The sequence below is a fragment of the Neoarius graeffei genome, chromosome 3 (genome assembly GCF_027579695.1).
Source record: "Neoarius graeffei isolate fNeoGra1 chromosome 3, fNeoGra1.pri, whole genome shotgun sequence".
Lineage (NCBI taxonomy): Eukaryota > Metazoa > Chordata > Actinopteri > Siluriformes > Ariidae > Neoarius > Neoarius graeffei.
The window spans coordinates 61700792-61720528 of NC_083571.1; the positions used below are offsets into that span (position 1 = coordinate 61700792).

General features: G+C 41.5%; 1 protein-coding gene across 1 annotated transcript in view; it reads right to left on the minus strand.

Annotated features, from left to right (window-relative positions):
- Positions 1–18745, minus strand: part of rbpms (RNA binding protein, mRNA processing factor) — a 76376-nt gene extending 57631 nt beyond the window's left edge. The window contains exon 1 of the mRNA XM_060917073.1: positions 18229–18745. Within this exon, the coding sequence (XP_060773056.1) occupies positions 18229–18285 (57 nt within the window). The 5' untranslated portion in view covers positions 18286–18745. The remainder of the gene's footprint in view (positions 1–18228) is intronic.
- Positions 18746–19737: the final 992 nt, after the last annotated feature.

Sequence of the window (19737 nt, forward strand, 5' to 3'; positions counted from 1 at the left end):
AAGGGGGGTTTTATTGCGGAGGCCAGACAGGCTCACTGTTACAGCACAGACTGAGAGTGATGAAAGGATTAAACACACACACACACACACACACACACACACACACACACAACGAATGTTCCACATATCAAACCTTCACTGGTGTTTCGGTCTGTACCGTATTTTGGACCAACACACACTGACAGGAAGCACACGGAGCAGTGAGACGTCGCAGTCATGATAAGAGCGGAACAGGCCGTAACAGTTATAAACAAACGCTCTCTCTGTAAACAGTTTGATGTGATGGAAAGTGAAACAGAATAGTTTCATATGGACTGCTGGATTTCAGAAAGTTGTACTCCCACACTCATGTGAATCATTAATGAAAGGAACGCATGGCAGCATATTGTTCACAATATAACAAACTGTTTATTTCTTAAGCAACAGTGTGGTAATCAAACTTGCACTGACTAAGCAACACTTGAAAGAGGGGCAGAAGAGTATACAATAACAAACGCACAACAGCTGATCAAAACATGCGCGCACACTGAAAGAAAGAGACACGCAGACACACTCAGGGAAAGAGAGAGACATTTACAGAGACACTCCAAGAGTGAGTGAGACAGACTCAGAGAGGCACTCACAGAGCGAGACTGATAGAGAGACAATCACACACACACTTCGAGAGACAGTCACAGAGAGAGTGGGACAGATACATACAGAATGAGACACTCACAGAGAAACAGGGACAGAGAGAGAGAGAGACTGAAAGAAACACTTGCAGAGTGAGACAGACAGAAAAAGAGACAAAGACACTCCGAGAGAAACTTATTGAGGAAGTGTGATGCATAGAGAGACACTCAAAGATGGACAGACAGAGAGAGACACTCACAGATAAACAGAAACAGAGAAGGGGAGAGAAAGAGAGAGAGAGATTCAGACCAAGTGAAATCTGACTTTCATTTAATAAAAGCGATGAAATTATGAACATTTCACATTTCTACTGGTGAAGAGAAGACAAAAGCCTTCAGGTCATGCTGTGAGAGAGAGAGAGAGAGAGAGAGAGAGAGAGAGAGAGAGAGGCTGAAAGCAGCTGTCTCACTTCTCATGTAGGGTGTTCAGTTGTCTCCGTTTCATACTTGTTCATTCTCCAATACCTTAAAATCATGAAAACACTGTTGCTAGACAACCTGGAAATACAGATCTAGCTAGCTACCTACCATGTACAGTGGTGCTTGAAAGTTTGTGAACCCTTTAGAATTTTCTATATTGATTGATTTATTCCGAACAGTAAAAAAAAAAATGATATAAAAAATGAAATAATCAAAACAGTCATAAACAGAATAGCATAGCCACAAGGCAGTAAAATAATATATTTCTGCATAAATATGACCTAAAACATCATCAGATTTTCACACAAGTCCTAAAAGTAAATAAAGAGAACCCAGTTAAACAAATGAGACAAAAATATTATACTTGGTCATTTATTTATTGAGGAAAATGATCCAATAGTACATATCTGCGAGTGGCAAAAGTATGTGAGCCTTTGTTTTCAGTATCTGGTGTGACCCCCTTGTGCAGCAATAACTGCAACTAAACGTTTGCAGTAACTGTTGATCAGTCCTGCACACCGGCTTGAGGAATTTTAGCCCATTCCTCTGTACAGAACAGCTTCAACTCTGGGATGTTGGTGGGTTTCCTCACATGAACTGCTTGTTTCAGGTCCTTCCACAACATTTCGATTGGATTAAGGTCAGGACTTTGACTTGGCCATTCCAAAACATTAACTTTATTCTTCTTTAACCATTCTTTGGTAGAACGACTTATGTGCTTAGGGTCGTTGTCTTGCTGCATGACCCACCTTCTCTTGAAATTCAGTTCATGGACAGATGTCCTGACATTTTCCTTTAGAACTCGCTGGTATAATTCAGAATTCATTGTTCCATCAATGATGGCAAGCCGTCCTGGCCCAGATGCAGCAAAACAGGCCCAAACCATGATACTACCACCACCATGTTTCACAGATGGGATAAGGTTCTTATGCTGGAATGCAGTGTTTTCCTTTCTCCAAACATAACGCTTCTCATTTAAACCAAAAAGTTCTATTTTGGTCTCATCCGTCCACAAAACATTTTCCAACAGCCTTCTGGCTTGTCCACGTGATCTTTAGCAAACTGCAGACAAGCAGCAAATGTTCTTTTTGGAGAGCAGTGGCTTTCTCCTTGCAACCCTGCCATGCACACCATTGTTGTTGTTCAGTGTTCTCCTGATGGTGGACTCATGAACATTAACATTAGCCAATGTGAGAGAGGCCCTCGGTTGCTTAGAAGTTACCCTGGGGTCCTTTGTGACCTCGCCGACTATTACACGCCTTGCTCTTGGAGTGATCTTTGTTGGTCGACCACTCCTGGGGACGCTAACAATGGTCTTGAATTTCCTCCATTTGTATACAATCTGTCTGACTGTGGATTGGTGGAGTCCAAACTCTTTAGAGATGGTTTTGTAACCTTTTCCAGCCTGATGAGCATCAACAACGCTTTTTCTGAGGTCCTCAGAAATCTCCTTTGTTCGTGCCATGATACACTTCCACAAACATGTGTTGTGAAGATCAGACTTTGATAGATCCCTGTTCTTTAAATAAAACAGGGTGCCCACTCACACCTGATTGTCATCCCATTGATTGAAAACACCTGACTCTAATTTCACCTTCAAATTAACTGCTAATCCTAGAGGTTCACATACTTTTGCCACTCACAGATATCTAATATTGGATCATTTTCCTCAATAAATAAATGACCAAGTATAATATTTTTGTCTCATTTGTTTAACTGGGTTCTCTTTATCTACTTTTAGGACTTGTGTGAAAATCTGATGTTTTAGGTCATATTTATGCAGAAATATAGAAAATTCTAAAGGGTTCACAAACTTTCAAGCACCACTGTACAATGACACTCAAAAGTTCAACAATAATGTCCATCAAAAAGTGATTTCTGAATCAACATGTTTTAAATCAGCCATTTATAATAAATCTCATGAAACTGGTTGAAAAAAAAAAATGCAGTGTGTGTAAAGCTTCATCAAAAAAAAAACCCTCTTAGGAAATTAAAATATAAATCTTTGGATTTGTTTAACATTTTTGTTGGTCCCTGCATAATTCCATGTGTTACTTCAGTGTTAATATCGACATTAATAATCTAAAATAGTTTAAAAGTAGACAAATTAAGAAGCCCCTTTTATGAGTAAGGACGGTAAAACTTAAAAAAAAAAATTGGTATCGTAACTGGTAAATATTTAATACAGATGATGTCAAAAGGACAAAGACAATGAAAACTAGACAAAAACGAAGATCATGGTAAACTACTCGGAAATGACTCTGTGTGAATAAAGCGATGCTGTAATTGTACTGCACATTGATGACTAATCGGATGAGATCATTGAAAATCCCAATATTGTGTCAACCGGAAAACTCCACATGATGAACATACTTGCCAACTTTTCAAAATTCTCATGGGGGAGAAAAGTGTGTGAATGACATTTTCAATTGGACGAGGGTCTGATGCACGGTTGAAACGATAAAAACAGTGGATCTCAATTTGAAATTTATACATACAATTAAAGAGTTTTTGAATTGTTGATATTGTTCTGTCAGTTACTGTAGGTTATGGGATTCATGTATCAGGCATGAGAGAGCTCAGAGTGAAAAATCTGAAATAATACTCGTCTTGAATTTTAATATAAACAATGATGAAAGGGAAGTCTTAAATCAGATTTTGAGCTGAAAAATCTCATGCCTGAATATTGTATCCATACAGAGACCCACAGAAAATAACACAAGTGATGCTTTAGAAGAATGCTTATAATTTCTTAAAATAGTCACAGTGAATGAAAGTATTACTGGATTGCATCAAATGTGTTTTCCTTCTGTAAGCTCATGTAAAAATACAGAGAACTATAATATATATAAATTAAATTTTAATAAGATTTAACCAAAATAGTAACAACTCAATTAAATAAATACTGCACTGTCTTAGTAGTGGGCGGCACGGTGGTGTAGTGGTTAGCGCTGTTGCCTCACAGCAAGAAGGTCTGGGTTCGAGCCCCGTGGCCGGCGAGGGCCTTTCTGTGCGGAGTTTGCATGTTCTCCCCGTGTCCGTGTGGGTTTCCTCCGGGTGCTCCGGTTTCCCCCACAGTCCAAAGACATGCAGGTTAGGTTAACTGGTGACTCTAAATTGAGCGTAGGTGTGAATGTGAGTGTGAATGGTTGTCTGTGTCTATGTGTCAGCCCTGTGATGACCTGGCGACTTGTCCAGGGTGTACCCCGCCTTTTGCCCGTAGTCAGCTGGGATAGGCTCCAGCTTGCCTGCGACCCTGTAGAACAGGATAAAGCGGCTAGAGATAATGAGATGAGATGAGACTGTCTTAGTACTACTAAAATGCATCTCTCTCACTAAACACTTTCCAACAGAATTTTTAAAAAGCACTAGAAATCCTATCCAAATCCTATCGGAATGCATCAGAGGAATTTGCTCATTTGCAAACTATGACTGAAAGTTTTCAAACAAAATTTAAAAATGGCACTATAAATACTACCATACTATCAAAATATACTCCACAAAGAAATTCACTCGAATGCAAAATTTTAGTACGACCAAAATACACTCACTAGTAAGCTTTCACTTAAAACCTCAAAACTCTATCAAAATCAATCACTTTCCAGATAATTCACTTGTAAACTTTCACTTAAAACTTTCAAACATAAATTCAAAATAGCACTAAGACACTACCACACTATTCAAATACACTCAAACAAATTCTCTGTCAGGCAAAATTTCACTAAACACTTTAGAAGTTGTACAGTTTCAGAGACTCAGATTGTTTTGCAGGTCAAGGGGCCCACAGGGCCCCTCCTGGGAAAAAACAGGGGCCCATTTCTACAATGGGGGGCCCAGTGATTATCCTTCAGTTGAAGCGAACCTAGTGAGCGAAGCGAGCCCAATGAACAGCTGGGGCAGCCCAGGGGCTGTTTTTTTCTTCTCAATTCTGTTTTTTTTTTTGGTATTAGAAGCCATATGAAGCAGACAAAAATCAATGCTTCAACCAAATATATTGAGATATTGTTTAATCAGTGGCAATATTTTGGAATTCAACCACAGGCCACTATATATCACATCTATATTATCTCCTCCTTGTAAATTATAATTTATTTTATTAACTTGTTTTCAGCTTGGTGTAGATCTATAGTAGTAGTAGTCACCAGTGGTAGTGGTAGTAGTAGTAGTAGTGGTTGCTGTTGTAGTGATGTTGCAGTAGTAGTAGTTGTTGTTGTTGTTGTTGTTGTAAATCTAGTATGACTAATTACCTTGGGTATCAGGGGTATCAGTTTTTTTCAGGTGAATGTACTCTCTTTCTGCCGAAGAATGACAAAATAGATGTATTTTTCTTATCCATGTTTTCTTGTCTCTTTCGAATATTCGTACATAGACCGTAAGATGCCACCTAGTGAAAGACTTGGATCAGGTTTTACTCGCTTGGGACGCTACAAACGGGGCGGCGGAAATACCCGAACAGGTCCGACGTATATTCAATATGGCGGCGGTCAAAACAAATTCATCCGGTGCTGAAATCTGTTGAATATCCAGATAATTATGTTGGAAGTTGCATATTTGTGCAAGATTTTCGATATTGAGACCATGAAGTCAAGTAATACCAGTCTGGGGGATTTCGCGGGCCTTTTTTGTGATTGTTGCGGGCTAAAATGTCTGATGTTGCAGGGGGTTTTCCAAAAAATTGCGATGAAAGTTGCGGTGTTTTTTAGGTTTTTGTTGCGATTACATTGCGGGAGGAAGTGAAAGTTGCAAGAAATTGTTGCGATTTTCTCTTTTTGTGATTAAAATTGAGTGATATGTTAAATATTAAGTTATTACTGAAAAACTATTGATTAAAAAAACAGACACTGAGAAATGGTCCTATAAACAACTTTACCAATATAAAACATTACCAGGACTATAAAAATGCAGAAAAATAGGCTTTACTTATCCAAATGCACCTGTTGGTTCAAAAGTTAAAGTGCAGAGAACCTCACAGCACAACATGAAGTTACCTTAAAATATAATATAAATGCCTCAGCTTTCATGTAAGAAAAAAACTATTAATACTAGTACTGTGTGCAGGCAGTCTCTCCTGAAGACTAAATTAAACAATAATTATAAACTAATAAAATAAATGGCTCAGGCTTCATAGAAGAAAAAAAACAATTTGAACAGAATCTCACAGTATGATGCTGAAGCTGCCTAAACAATGGAAAATAAAATACCATTTTGGCAAAAATGTTGGCATCCATTAATTTCTTGTATTAAGTAAAAAAATTACTGTAAAGTGCACACAGTCCTTCACTGTAAACATAACACTTTCAGTAACAGAATTTAAGCCTACATAAACACTGACTCACACATGCTGCTTCTCTTGAACGGAAACACGGAAGTAAGCAGTGTTGCCAGATACTGCTGACGTTTTCCAGCCCAAAATATGTTCAAAACCCGCCAAAATGCACTTGAAACTCCCCAACTGGGCGGGAAACTGCCCAATCTGGCAACATTGGAAGTAAGGCGGAAGGTAGTTTGTCGACGTCACCTCAAGACGACGCCAACAATTGGTCAAATTTGCGGGAAAGTTGCGGTGATTGGATATAATTGCAACACCGCCCTGAATTCGCGGGGATTGGTTGAATTTGCGTTGAAGTTGCAAATCGCAACATCGCGAAATCCTGGACGGTCTGTAATACGCCATGAAACGTTCCAAATAGGGTACAAAATGCTTGCGTCAATATTGGCCCCCGCCCCTCTCGACAATGCGTTCATTATTCAAAATAGTGCGTCTTAGACGCGGGCGCGCCAACAATCTGAGTCTCTGCAGTTTGTTTTTGAAATGGTATGGAAGACGAGTTTAATTTCACACTGAAAATGTCCATTGTATTCTTATTTAAGGTATCTTTACCTTAAAATGTGTAACTGGCTGGTCCAACATTTGCTTATCCATGGAAATTCATTCTCCCATGCAACCTGGTATTTGCATTCATATTTTTGCTGTTTGGTATTGGGTTTACTGGCCATGATGAATAACTGCTTGTAAAAAGTGTCAGACAGCCTGGGTGAATCCTACATTACGGAAGTGACTGTTGTTCTGTTCGTTGATTGGTTCAAAATCAGTTGACGTCAGCAGTGTTTCTCATACGATTCTGATTGGACATAATCTGGAGTATTTTTAACTTGGCGGTAGGGATTTCCCCAAACCGGGAGATTATCCAGTTTTTAACAAATACGATCGGGATGCGGGAGACGGAGGCTAAAATCGGGAGCCCCCCGCCAAAATCGGGAGGGTTGGCAAGTATGGATGAAGAACACAGCTGTTCAGGTAAACACAGCTTACATTACTCAATATATAGGAATAAAACACTTGGAGGAGTACTGTTATCAGAAAATAACCAACGACAGCAGCCCTGATGTGAAGCAGAGTTACCGTATCACCCTAAAGTTGATTATTATCCTATTTCTACTGTCAGTGCTGCTGTTATGTAAGGAATAAAGTAATGCACACCAGGGTGGTGTGATGGAGCACAACACGCAGTGGAGTGCCGCTAGAATTCAACCAGAGTGTAGAAATGATTTGACACCTTCTGGCCAATCAGAATGGAGTTTGAATATCATGGTATATTGTGTAACTGATAATTGACGAATACCTACTCCTGTGTTGCTCTACTCCCCTCTCTCTCTCTCTCTCTCTCTCTCTCACACACACTTGGTCTCGGACAGCCGTTTCTGACGCTAAGCCTTTTTGTCTTTTGAAATGGCAGACAAATGGCTGAGATAAGATGACAAATCCCCCAGAGCTTTTAAAAATAAACCATGACAGCAGTATGTACACACATCTATTACAAAGGCAGCTCTGCATCTGGCCTTGTGCTGACACGCAGAGCTACACCGAGGGACATACTGAGCTACACATACCAAAAAAATTTCTAGTTGTACTAAGGGGATCAAAAAAGGTGGGCACAGGAAGTCAGTCTCTTTCTCTCTCTCTCCCACACACACACACACAGTGGGAAAGGCATTCATACTTCCTCTCTCCTTGCCTAACTGTCATCAAGGATCTTTATTTTCCAGGGAGAAAGTTTTATAAAGGTCACCGTAGTCACATGACCATGAACACTGTTTTGCTCACATGACCTGCCCTCATCTAAGATGCTGCTCTCGCAAACTCATTTCTCACGACTCAAAAGCTGGATTTGCCAGGTGACATTTACGGGATTTGTGAGAAACAGATGTGAGACACAATACAGTTATAAAGACATTACTACACGTGGCGCTAATCGTTTTTAAGATAAATCGTTATTTCATGACAGTGTCATGGTGGACTTTCCAAGCATATTGTTAACAGGGACACTCAGAAGAACTGAAACAAAAAGCATAGGATTCTTATTACAGAGAGTGAAGATTATTACAGTCTGGCCTTAGGGTTCTAGCTGTAAAGAACCGCAGTGTGTAGGTAGAAGTAATCAAGTCTTATGCAGAGCTCGAAATTAATGGCATCCTGTATATAGGATTTATTTTTAAAAAAAAAAAGAAGAAGAACTGGAAACAATGCAAGTTCTCGCTTGGGGGAATGGTGCGAAAGCAAAAAATTGTAGTTGGTAAGAATTATTTTTGGCAGCAGTCATGATCTCAGTAGGTACTGGATTCTTAAAACTTGCTGCAGTTTACATAAACAGGCCTAACTTTTATGTATAAACTATAGGCTTATGAAACATCTATAGCTAGCTATGGCTGTCAATGTATGGGATTCAAAACAAACCAAAAAAAAACAAAAAACTGCATAACTCCATATTGACTTTTGTAGCACATTTTCATTTGATATTTAAACTAAACACACTTCACAGTTGTGTGCTATCTTAGCGTTATATCTATAACCCAAACATGTGTAACTCTTAAGCTTAAAGCTCAGAGGCAACGATTTTAATTTTATGCACATTTGAAACTTTATATGTTAAAAAACCCTCTGTAATTTTCTTCTGGTCCCAAGACGTATTGTTAATAAGTAATAATTAAAATAAGTTAGCGCAGATCGTGGCGAATTTCTGTCGGCTATTTCCGTGACCACTCGGCGCGTGACGTCATTTAAGCCAAACAAACCGCTTGAGTTGAGTCCACTTCCGTTTATTAACATTGCCGTTCGGCTTGAGTGCAGACGTGCGTTCAGGAATTTCCAAAGAAAACCAATGCGTTATTGTTGTGCAGTGAACTGTGACAACGGGACTCGTTCAGGAAGACATTTTTACCTTTTTCCAAAAGAGGAGGAGAGAGTGGATTGTGCATGTGAAGCGAGAAGGTTGGCAGCCGGGTAAATACGCCGCTCTATGCTCTGATCACTTCGAGGAGGATTCATTTTTGAAGAATCCCCATCTGTTGGAGAGTTTAGGTGTCAGTGTCGGACAGAGAAGGCTCAAACCTGATGCTGTTCCGACAAAATTCGAGCACAAAAGCAAGCAGTCAAAGAAGAAACACGCCAGCAATGCTCAAGCAAAAAGGAAAAAGACTGGAGGTAAACATTTTTACCTTTGCTTGCAATTTTTCAAGTAAAGAATCCTGAGGGATCCTGCACAATCATTGTGGAAATGAGACAAAAGGGATAGTTTGTCATGGCTACCTGCCAGCATGCTAACATGCTATTGACTAACATGATAAATATCTGCGTGTGTGTCCGAACGCAAGTGTTCCTAATGAAGTGGCCACTAAGCTGAAGTTAATTTGTCACCGCTAAAATGATACCCGCGGGCATGCTAACATGCTAACGGTTCACATGCCATTTGCATGCTAAATATATGTGTGTTCATACAGACACACGTGTTCCTAATAATGTGGCCATTAAGTTGAAGTTGATTAGTCACAGCTAACATGCTAACCGCTAGCCTGCTAACATGACAATGGCTGACATGCTCAGTGTAAATGTCTGTGCATGGTTTTACACAAGTGTTCCTAATAAAGTGGCCACTAAATTGAAGTTGATTTGCAATGGCTACCTGCTAACATGATTAATGTTTGTGTGTGTTTAGAGTAGGCTATAAATGGTACAATGCTTGTATTAATATTAGCAATAAATTAGCAATATAAACGAATCCACGTTCTATTACAGGGATTATGTGTGTGTGCCCCTTTGCGCATCAGTGGGTAACCCCATTAAATGTCCTGGTATATGTCATCACGGAATTGTTGAAAATTAGCCCTGTATGTTTCTCTCCAGCAAAAAAAAAAAAAAGTATATTTAGAAATTGGCGGCACAGTGGTGTAGTGGTTAGCGCTGTTGCCTCACAGCAAGAAGGTCCGGGTTCGAGCCCCGTGGCCGGCAAGGGCCTTTCTGTGCGGAGTTTGCATGTTCTCCCCGTGTCCGCGTGGGTTTCCTCCGGGTGCTCCGGTTTCCCCCACAGTCCAAAGACATGCAGGTTAGGTTAACTGGTGACTCTAAATTGACCGTAGGTGTGAATGTGAGTGTGAATGGTTGTCTGTGTGTCAGCCCTGTGATGACCTGGCGACTTGTCCAGGGTGTACCCCGCCTTTCACCCGTAGTCAGCTGGGATAGGCTCCAGCTTGCCTGCGACCCTGTAGAACAGGATAAAGCGGCTAGAGATAATGAGATGAGATATTTAGAAATTGGTTAGATAAATGAACCTCCTAAACATGTGCTCAGTTCGCAGGTAAACACAGAGCTGCTCCCGGTCTGTTTGGCTTAAATGATGTCACAACGATGGTCCCCTGGCGGTGAAAGTGCACATAAGTGAGATATAAACAAACCTTCGGAAACTGCGCGAAACAGTATATTTTAACCGTTTTATTCAATTTTAGGGTGCAAATTAGACACCAGGAAGATTGAATTCGCTTTTTGAGTCGTTCTTCTCGACAATAAAGTTGATATTCTACATTTCACCTCCGACTGTTGCCTATGACCTTTAAGCTCTTCATGTCACATCTACAGTGGACGCTGTGCATAAGCCAAGATTTTTTTCCAGACATGTTGTTGAACAAATAAAAATGTATAATCCTTGTTATTCTATTCACAGTCACTGGATATGAATAATCGTGCATTCTGACTGGCTACTCTACTGCCAGGATATCAGCTCATATACCGTGAGTAGAGAAAAACAAAATGGCGGAGCATGTTGCTAAACCAGCCGAGGACAAAATAAAAACTCTACTTGAAAACAAAACCCCAAAAATCATCGTCAAGTATTTAAAAGAAACAGAAATAGCTTGGAATATAGGTCCCCCCCCAAATATCTCCTGTTCCACACTCCAGCCCAGTCAGTGGTGGTAATTCACCTTTAACCTCCTAAGGCCCAAGCTGTTTTTTTACATGCATTTTTTATTTCTCTTTGCTATTTGGGCTTATTGGAACCTGATTAGAATAAAAACTAAGCATCATCTTTTGATAAGATGTACTTTTAGAGAAAAAGTATGTCCACATATGTGGATTCCTGTTCCGAATTTCCATAAAGTGCTGTCCACGCATGTGACCGCTAAGCCCTAGGAGGTTAAGTTGATTTGCCAAATGCCAAAAAAACCTGAAGAAAACCACAAAAAAATACAACAAAAAAAGCAGCAAAATATGGAACAAAAGTATCTTTTTTTATTTTTCAAGAATTATTATTGCATTTTTCACAAATTGCTATGGTCATTTCACCAGTTTGTTTACATTCTAAGCGGAAATTATTTTATCGGACGTTTTGTATAAAAAAGTTTTTTATTTATCGAATTTGCAAAAAATAAAAATGCTCCGTTTCTCAAAATCCAGTGAAAATAGACAGAATAAAACAGCTACTCCACTCAGTTTCATCGTACATGGCTTATAGCTATCAGCTCATGCACGACTCGATTTCGTGGAATAACTTAAATGTAGTCAAATTTTGGTTTATTTAACAATTATGGAAGTAGTCTCCTCCATAAGGTGCTTTTCTTTTCAACACTCACAGTACTTCATGAAAAGTCTGCGATGACTAAGAGAGAGAAAAGGTGATCCTGGTGAATCAGTGACTGTTTATAATGTAAGTGATAACAAGGAATAACTTGATGTTCCACAGCACAAAGTTTGACGTGACATTCATCAAGAAATTATAATTAAAAGTCTCTGTGGTGTGTGCGCGCGCATGCGTATGTAAAGGATAACACGACAGGCCGTGCGGTTTGCTTAACAAAGTGCTTACAAACGATAAACGTTAAATAAATGCTTTTTCTTGTAAAAAAAAAAAAGCACCACATCAACAATTGTACATTTTACTTATATTTATTATTAGTTTTAGATTACACGGAGCACCTGGATGTACAAGTCCCTGCGAAACAACTGTTACTATAAAAATGATAATGTATTAGAACGAATGCGTTAATATTAATGTGCATATTAAGTTACAGCCCGAGCTTCTTTCGAAGCCGTGCTGCGACATAAAAATAATGTACACCTTCTGGCCAATCAGATTTGAGAATTCAGCTGTGCTGCGGTATAAATAAACATAACACACTTGCTGTTATAGGAAAATAACCTGCCTTGTATCACACCACTCTAGCGTTTATTATTTTTGCCTAACAGCACTGTGTGTCGGGTGATGTTCCTGACTCAGTGCGTTTAACTAGCAAACCGGTTCATCATATCTTAAGTTATGTCAGCTACCATGTTTTAGTCTCCTGATCAGCATGTTGGAGCTTTTATTACCTCATGAGTTCATTCGTCCACACTCAGACTTGTGAAAAATTTTTAAATTAACTGCCACCTTTGCTTGCTTGTTTCTTGCATCGATGAGTAAACACTCTATCGATCATCATCTTTTTATGGTTGAGCAGCAATTCTTTCCCTCATGTGACCCTTCTCGGCCAGAAAGAATTTTCCTCAGCGCATGTGACGATGTAGTCACGCTGCACAGCCCTGTAAGGGTTTGTTCTCTCAGTAGGTGATTTATTCTTTTATAACTAATAACATCAGAGAAAAGAGCAGGGTGTTTTTATATAGAGATGATTAAACCTGCCTGTGGGATGATTTTGAAGCCATCATAACAAAAAAAATGTAATTATCAAGCTCTACTTCTGTGTTCCTGTCTGACACACAGCAAATTAAATGTCCAAATAAAATTGAAGATGGATGAAGTGGGAATATTCGCACATTGATGCACAAGATTTAAAGACGATACATCGTATCATGATGTATGATCTGCTGTGGATTGTATGCAAAAGTACTAAATAAAGAACTAACACACGCATGCACACACAGGGTTTTTCTTGGCTTTCTAAAAGATCAGGATATTACGGACTGAAACTCAGAAGTCTAGCCAAAGAAAATGAATCGACTGTAACACACTAATCGGTTTCTTAATTAGGAAATCTAACACAGCGTTTCATTGCAAAACTCTATTCATCAAAGATGTGAGGAATGCTCGGAGAAGCCCAGAGGAATCTTATCTGAACGCACATGATGAATATTTGCAGGAGCTATAAAAGCAAAAGAAAATCCAAGTATCATCCGTTTCTAATAAAATGTAATGCTTCAGATTTGTTGATGACCCTAGGACATACCATATACGTGTTTTTGTTAAATCTGCACATATGAAAATAAGGTCTGCTTTAAAAAACATGCATTTATGTTCATTCATGGGCGGCACGGTAGTGCACTGTTGCCTCACAGCACAAAGGTTCTGGGTTCGAGCCCAGCGGCCGATGGAGGCCTTTCTGTGTGGAGTTTGCATGTTCTCCCCGTGTCTGCATGGGTTTCCTCCGGGTGCTCCGGTTTCCCCCACAGTCCAAAGACATGCGGTTAGGTTAACATGGGACAGCCTTGGGCTGAAGTGCCCTTGAGCGAGGCACTGAACCCCCAACTGCTCCCCCAGTTCTGTAGCCCACTGCTCTGGGTGCTCACTGCTCACTTGTGTGTGTTCACTGCTTCAGATGGGTTAAATGCAGAGGATGAATTTCACTGTACTTGAGGGTGCATGTGAAAAATAAAGGCTTCTTCTTTATTCTGAGAGCTTTTAATACATTAAGTTAAGCAAGGTTCATTTAGACAAAGTCAAATAAAAAAAATAGAACTTTAAACATTTCAGTGGAAATTGTGGTGTTTTTTTTTCCTTTTGCCTTCAAAGAAAATCTGACATTTATTTGCTAGCTCTAATTAAAAAAAAATTATTAATTTTTATGAATGTTACGAATATTATCTTAGCAGGGCGGCACGGTGGTGTAGTGGTTAGTGCTGTCGCCTCACAGCAAGAAGGTCTGGGTTCGAGCCCTGTGGCCGGCGAGGGCCTTTCTGTGTGGAGTTTGCATGTTCTCCCCGTGTCCGCGTGGGTTTCCTCCGGGTGCTCCGGTTTTCCCCACAGTCCAAAGACATGCAGGTTAGGTTAACTGGTGACTCTAAATTGACCGTAGGTGTGAATGTGAGTGTGAATGGTTGTCTGTGTCTATGTGTCAGCCCTGTGATGACCTGGCGACTTGTCCAGGGTGTACCCCACCTTTCGCCCGTAGTCAGCTGGGATAGGCTCCAGCTTGCCTGCGACCCTGTAGAACAGGATAAAGCGGCTAGAGATAATGAGATGAGATTATCTTAGCACAACCTGTGCCTTTGAACACATTGCATGTTTTGTTATGTATTTTTTTAACATGGAATTTCTCCCATAATTCATTCATGTTCAAAAAATGATCACACATCGTTCACATGATTATGTTTTTGTTTTTTAACTTTCATATAAAATTTCATATAAAATTTCCAGGAGCATTGCTTTTAAATAACAGTTTCACTTTTTTCCACACAAATAACTTAATAATAATAATAATAATAATAATAATAATAATAATAATCTCATCTCATTATCTCTAGCCGCTTTATCCTTCTACAGGGTCGCAGGCAAGCTGGAGCCTATCCCAGCTGACTACGGGCGAAAGGCGGGGTACACCCTGGACAAGTCGCCAGGTCATCACAGGGCTGACACATAGACACAGACAACCATTCACACTCACACCTACGGTCAATTTAGAGTCACCAGTTAACCTAACCTGCATGTCTTTGGACTCTGGGGGAAACCGGAGCACCCGGAGGAAACCCACGCGGACACGGGGAGAACATGCAAACTCCACACAGAAAGGCCCTCGCCGGCCATGGGGCTCGAACCCAGGACCTTCTTGCTGTGAGGCGACAGCGCTAACCACTACACCACCGTGCCGCCCATAATAATAATAATAATAATAATAATAATAATAATAATACAACAACAATACAACCCCAATTCCAAAAAAGTTGAGACACTGTAAACTGTAAATAAAAACAAATGTGATAATTTGCAAAACATGGAAACCCTATATATCTTTGAAAGTAGTACAAAGACAAAATATCAAATTTTGATACTGAGAAATTTTATTGTTTTTTTGAAAAATATATGCTCATTTTTTATTTGATGTCAGCAACACGTTTCAAAAAAGCTGGGACAGGGGCATGCTTACCGCTGTGTTTCATCACCTCTACTTTTAACAACACTCTGTAAACATTAGGGAACTGAAGAGACCAATTGCTGTAGTTTTGAAAGAGAAATGTTGTCCCATTCTTTATGTTTTACACAGTGTCCCAACTTTTTTGGAAATGGGGTTGTAACAATAACAACTGAATTTGGGCAGCATGGTGGTGTAGTGGTTAGCACTGTCGCCTCAAGGCCAATTTATGCTGACAACGCAGTCCTCGCAGACGGTGTCGCAGATAGCGTCTGCGTAGCCCCCCCACCTTCGCAGACGCTCTGCGCGCACCTCCCAAAAATTGTGACCACTGCAGAAGCCTCGCAGACAGCGTCGCAGACAAGAGGGCTCTGATTGGTCCACTCTACATCCGCTGTACACGCACTTCCGCTTCCCTACTTTCCCGGTTTGTTTTGTTTTCACGACCGCCATTTTTAAAAACACGAGCGAAGATGGAGCAGCACGAAGAGCGGTTGATCGAGGAAGTGAGGAATTACGTACATCTATACGACTCCAGTTCTAGTCATTATAAGTAACCGGAGGATAAACACTCCACTAACCACACCCACCAACTACTCCTAGCGATTTCGCGACTTCGCGCCCCCTTGCGTTGTAGCGGTGAATAACATCGCGCACGCCTATTACTCCCTGCTCAACGATAAATTACAACTGTCTGCGAAAAGCTGTCTGCGAAAGCCTTGTCGCAAGAGCATGCAGAGGCCTTCACAGTAAGAAGGTTCTGGGTTCAAGCCCAGCAGCCGGTGAGGGCCTTTCTGTGTGGAGTTTGCATGTTCTCCCCGTGTCCGTGTGGGTTTCCTCCGGGTGCTCCGGTTTCCCCCACAGTCCAAAGACATGCAGGTTAGGTTAACTGGTGGCTCTAAATTGACCGTAGGTGTGAATGAGTGTGTGAATGGTTGTCTGTGTGTCAGCCCTGCAATGACCTGGTGACTTGTCCAGAGTGTCCCCCACTTCTCGCCCATAGTCAGCTGGGATAGGCTCCAGCTTGCCTGCGACCCTGTACAGGATAAGCGGCTACAGATAACGGATGGATAACTGAATTCACAATGATCCCTGTGTAGGCAGCCTGCTGCTTTGAAGTAACAGTTATCCATAATATCAATACTGATTATGTTTAACATTGCAATAAACTGATTATCGGTGCTCCTTTATAAATCAATAAGCAGATTATGGAATACTACAGACTATGAATTTTTACTAGGTAAAACTGAATAAAAGAAAGAAAGAAAGAAAGAAAGAAAGAAAGAAAGAAAGAAAGAAAGAAAGAAAGAAAGAAAGAAAGAAAGGTCAGTCACCAGGTCATCGCAGGGCTGACACACAGAGACAAATGAAAAAAAGAAAGAACAACTTTATTCATCACACACTTGTGAAATTTCCTTTCTACATTTAACCCATACGTGAGCAATGAGCACACACACATACCCAGAGCAGTGGGCAGCCATACTAACAGCGCCCGGGAGCAGTTGGGACTTAGGTGCCTCACTCAAGGCCGTCCCATATTAACCTAACCGCATGTCTTTGAACTGTGGGGGAAACCGGAGCCCCCGGAGGAAACCCACACAGACACGGGGAGAACATGCAAATCCCGCACAGAAATGCCTCTGCCGGTCGCTGAACGTAGAACCCAGAACCTTCTTGCTGTGAGGCGACCGTACTAACCACTACACCACCTACTAGTACTACATACATATATATATATATCTCATCTCATTACCTCTAGCCGCTTTATCCTGTTCTACAGGGTCGCAGGCAAGCTGGAGCCTATCCCAGCTGACTACGGGTCGCCAGGTCATCAGAGGGCTGACAAATAGACACAGACAACCATTCACACTCACATTCACACCTACGGTCAATTTAGAGTCACCAGTTAACCTAACCTGCATGTCTTTGGACTGTGGGGGAAACCGGAGCACCCGGAGGAAACCCACGCGGACACGGGGAGAACATGCAAACTCCACACAGAAAGGCCCTCGCCGGCCATGGGGCTCGAACCCAGGACCTTCTTGCTGTGAGGCGACAGCGCTAACCACTACGCCGCCCAATGATTGCTAGTACTACATACATATAGATGTTATTTTTCTTTACACAACACAGTTTCAGCCAAATTCATATCAACTTTCTGTCTAGGAAGCATTGACGTTAAAGCACATCCCAAATGGCTCCATACTCCCTACATATGCACACTACATACATACATACATAGGCCTGACATTCCACAGCCTACTTAGTGCACTACAGTGTCTCCAGGGAACTGTTTGGTATTCAGCCACCAAGTCCAAAACTGCATACAGGAAACAGTACATCAGAGTAGGATGGGAACATGGACATGCTCTTTAGTAGCATCCTGAAAGAAAATAAACTCGTAGTGTTTTCTAATATATTAAAGGTGCATTAGATAAGAGTAACAGGAACAGTTAAGTTTGACTTTTGAATGATTTTTTTAAAGTCCTTGAGCCCAACCCCCACTCACACACATGTTCAAGAAGCTCGAGTGTCTACAAAATGACTGTCAGGAGGCACAAACAAACAAACAAAAACAAACCTTCCGGACCGGAATTCAGTTTCCCAAACCGGTTTTCGCAACCACTGTATAGACTTGTACTGAGGTCACGGCTTAAAAGTTTATATTTTACTTATCTTTCAAGTTATTTGGACAAGTAAAACATTTTTAAAAATGTTTATTGTACCTTTAATCAAGTTTACTCACCTCTTCCTCGGGACCGTTGCTGTATTCGCTGGGCTCGGTTTCCATTTGGCTGTTCATCTTTGACGGAAATGATAAGATTTTTGTTTGTTTGTTTTTTAATCCTTCTCCGCTAGTTTACGCTGAGAAAAGTATCCAGATTTACCGCACCAGTCGAGTAAAAGGCATTATCGTTCAGGTTAAACTGAATAAAGCCGCCTCGCGCTGCGACTCTGCGCCTCTTCCGACAGGAAAGCTGGGGCAGCTGCTGGAGCGCGAGCTCTGCGCGCGTGCGTGGATTCAGATTCGCAGCGCGAGCGCGTCTCTGCTTCTCAAGAGTCCGCGGCTTGTGGGAGAGTTCCGCTCGCGCGCATCACAGGAAGGAAGGAGCGCGTGAACAGGCGGTTGTTTTGTTGTTGTTGTTTGTTTGTTTTCTTTTCCCCCTATATCCCACACTAAGACCTCCTCAGTCAGAAATGGCGTGTTTTCACACAATTTCGGATAGATCGTTATCTTCCGTGCTGTGTGAACACTGAGGCTCCGAGTTTTCCAGGTGGCCGTTATTTTGGTCGCCTAGACAACAAGCCACGCCCCTGTGAAATTTAACCCATCTGAAGCAGTGAACACACGCGCACACACCCAGAGCAGTGGGCAGCCATGCTAACATTGCCCGGGGAGCAGTTGGGAGTTAGGTGCCTCGCTCAAGGGCACCTCAGCCCTAGGCCGCCCCATGTTAACCTAACCGCATGTCTTTGGACTGTAGGGTAAACCAGAGCACCCGGAGGAAACCCACGCGGACACGGGGAGAACATGCAAACTCCACACAGAAAGGCCCTCGCCGGCCACGGGGCTCGAACCCAGGACCTTCTTGCTGTGAGGCGACCGTGCTAACCACTACACCACCATGCCGCCCAAGAGGCTATATTGGACTTTTTTTGGTTCAACTGTCATTTTTATTGATTGACTGATTGATTGATTGATTTTACTTCTGGAGCAATGGGTCAAAATGAAACATCCTAATATCTCATCTCATTATCTCTTGCCGCTTTATCCTGTTCTACAGGGTCGCAGGCAAGCTGGAGCCTATCTCAGCTGACTACGGGCGAAAGGCAGGGTACACCCTGGACAAGTCGCCAGGTCTTCTTCTTCAGAAGAAGAAACCTTTATTTGTCACGTGCACACTTCAAGCAGAGTGAGATTCATCCTCTGCATTTAACCCATCTGAAGCAGTGAACACACGCGCACACACCCAGAGCAGTGGGCAGCTATACTACAGCGCCCGGGGAGCAGTTAGGGGTTAGGTACCTTGGAGATATATGGATGTGGTGAGAGACGACATGAAAGTGGCAAGTGTGGTAGAGAAGGATGCGGAAGATAGGGAGCAATGGAGACGAAAGAGCCGCTGTGGTGACCCCTAATCGGGAGCAGCCAAAAGAAGAAGATCCAGGGCCAGTGTTTCAGGGATATTCAGTGCAACCCTGACTAGGATAAAGTGCTTTCTTGAAATGAACAGATTATGAATTTTCTGGAAAT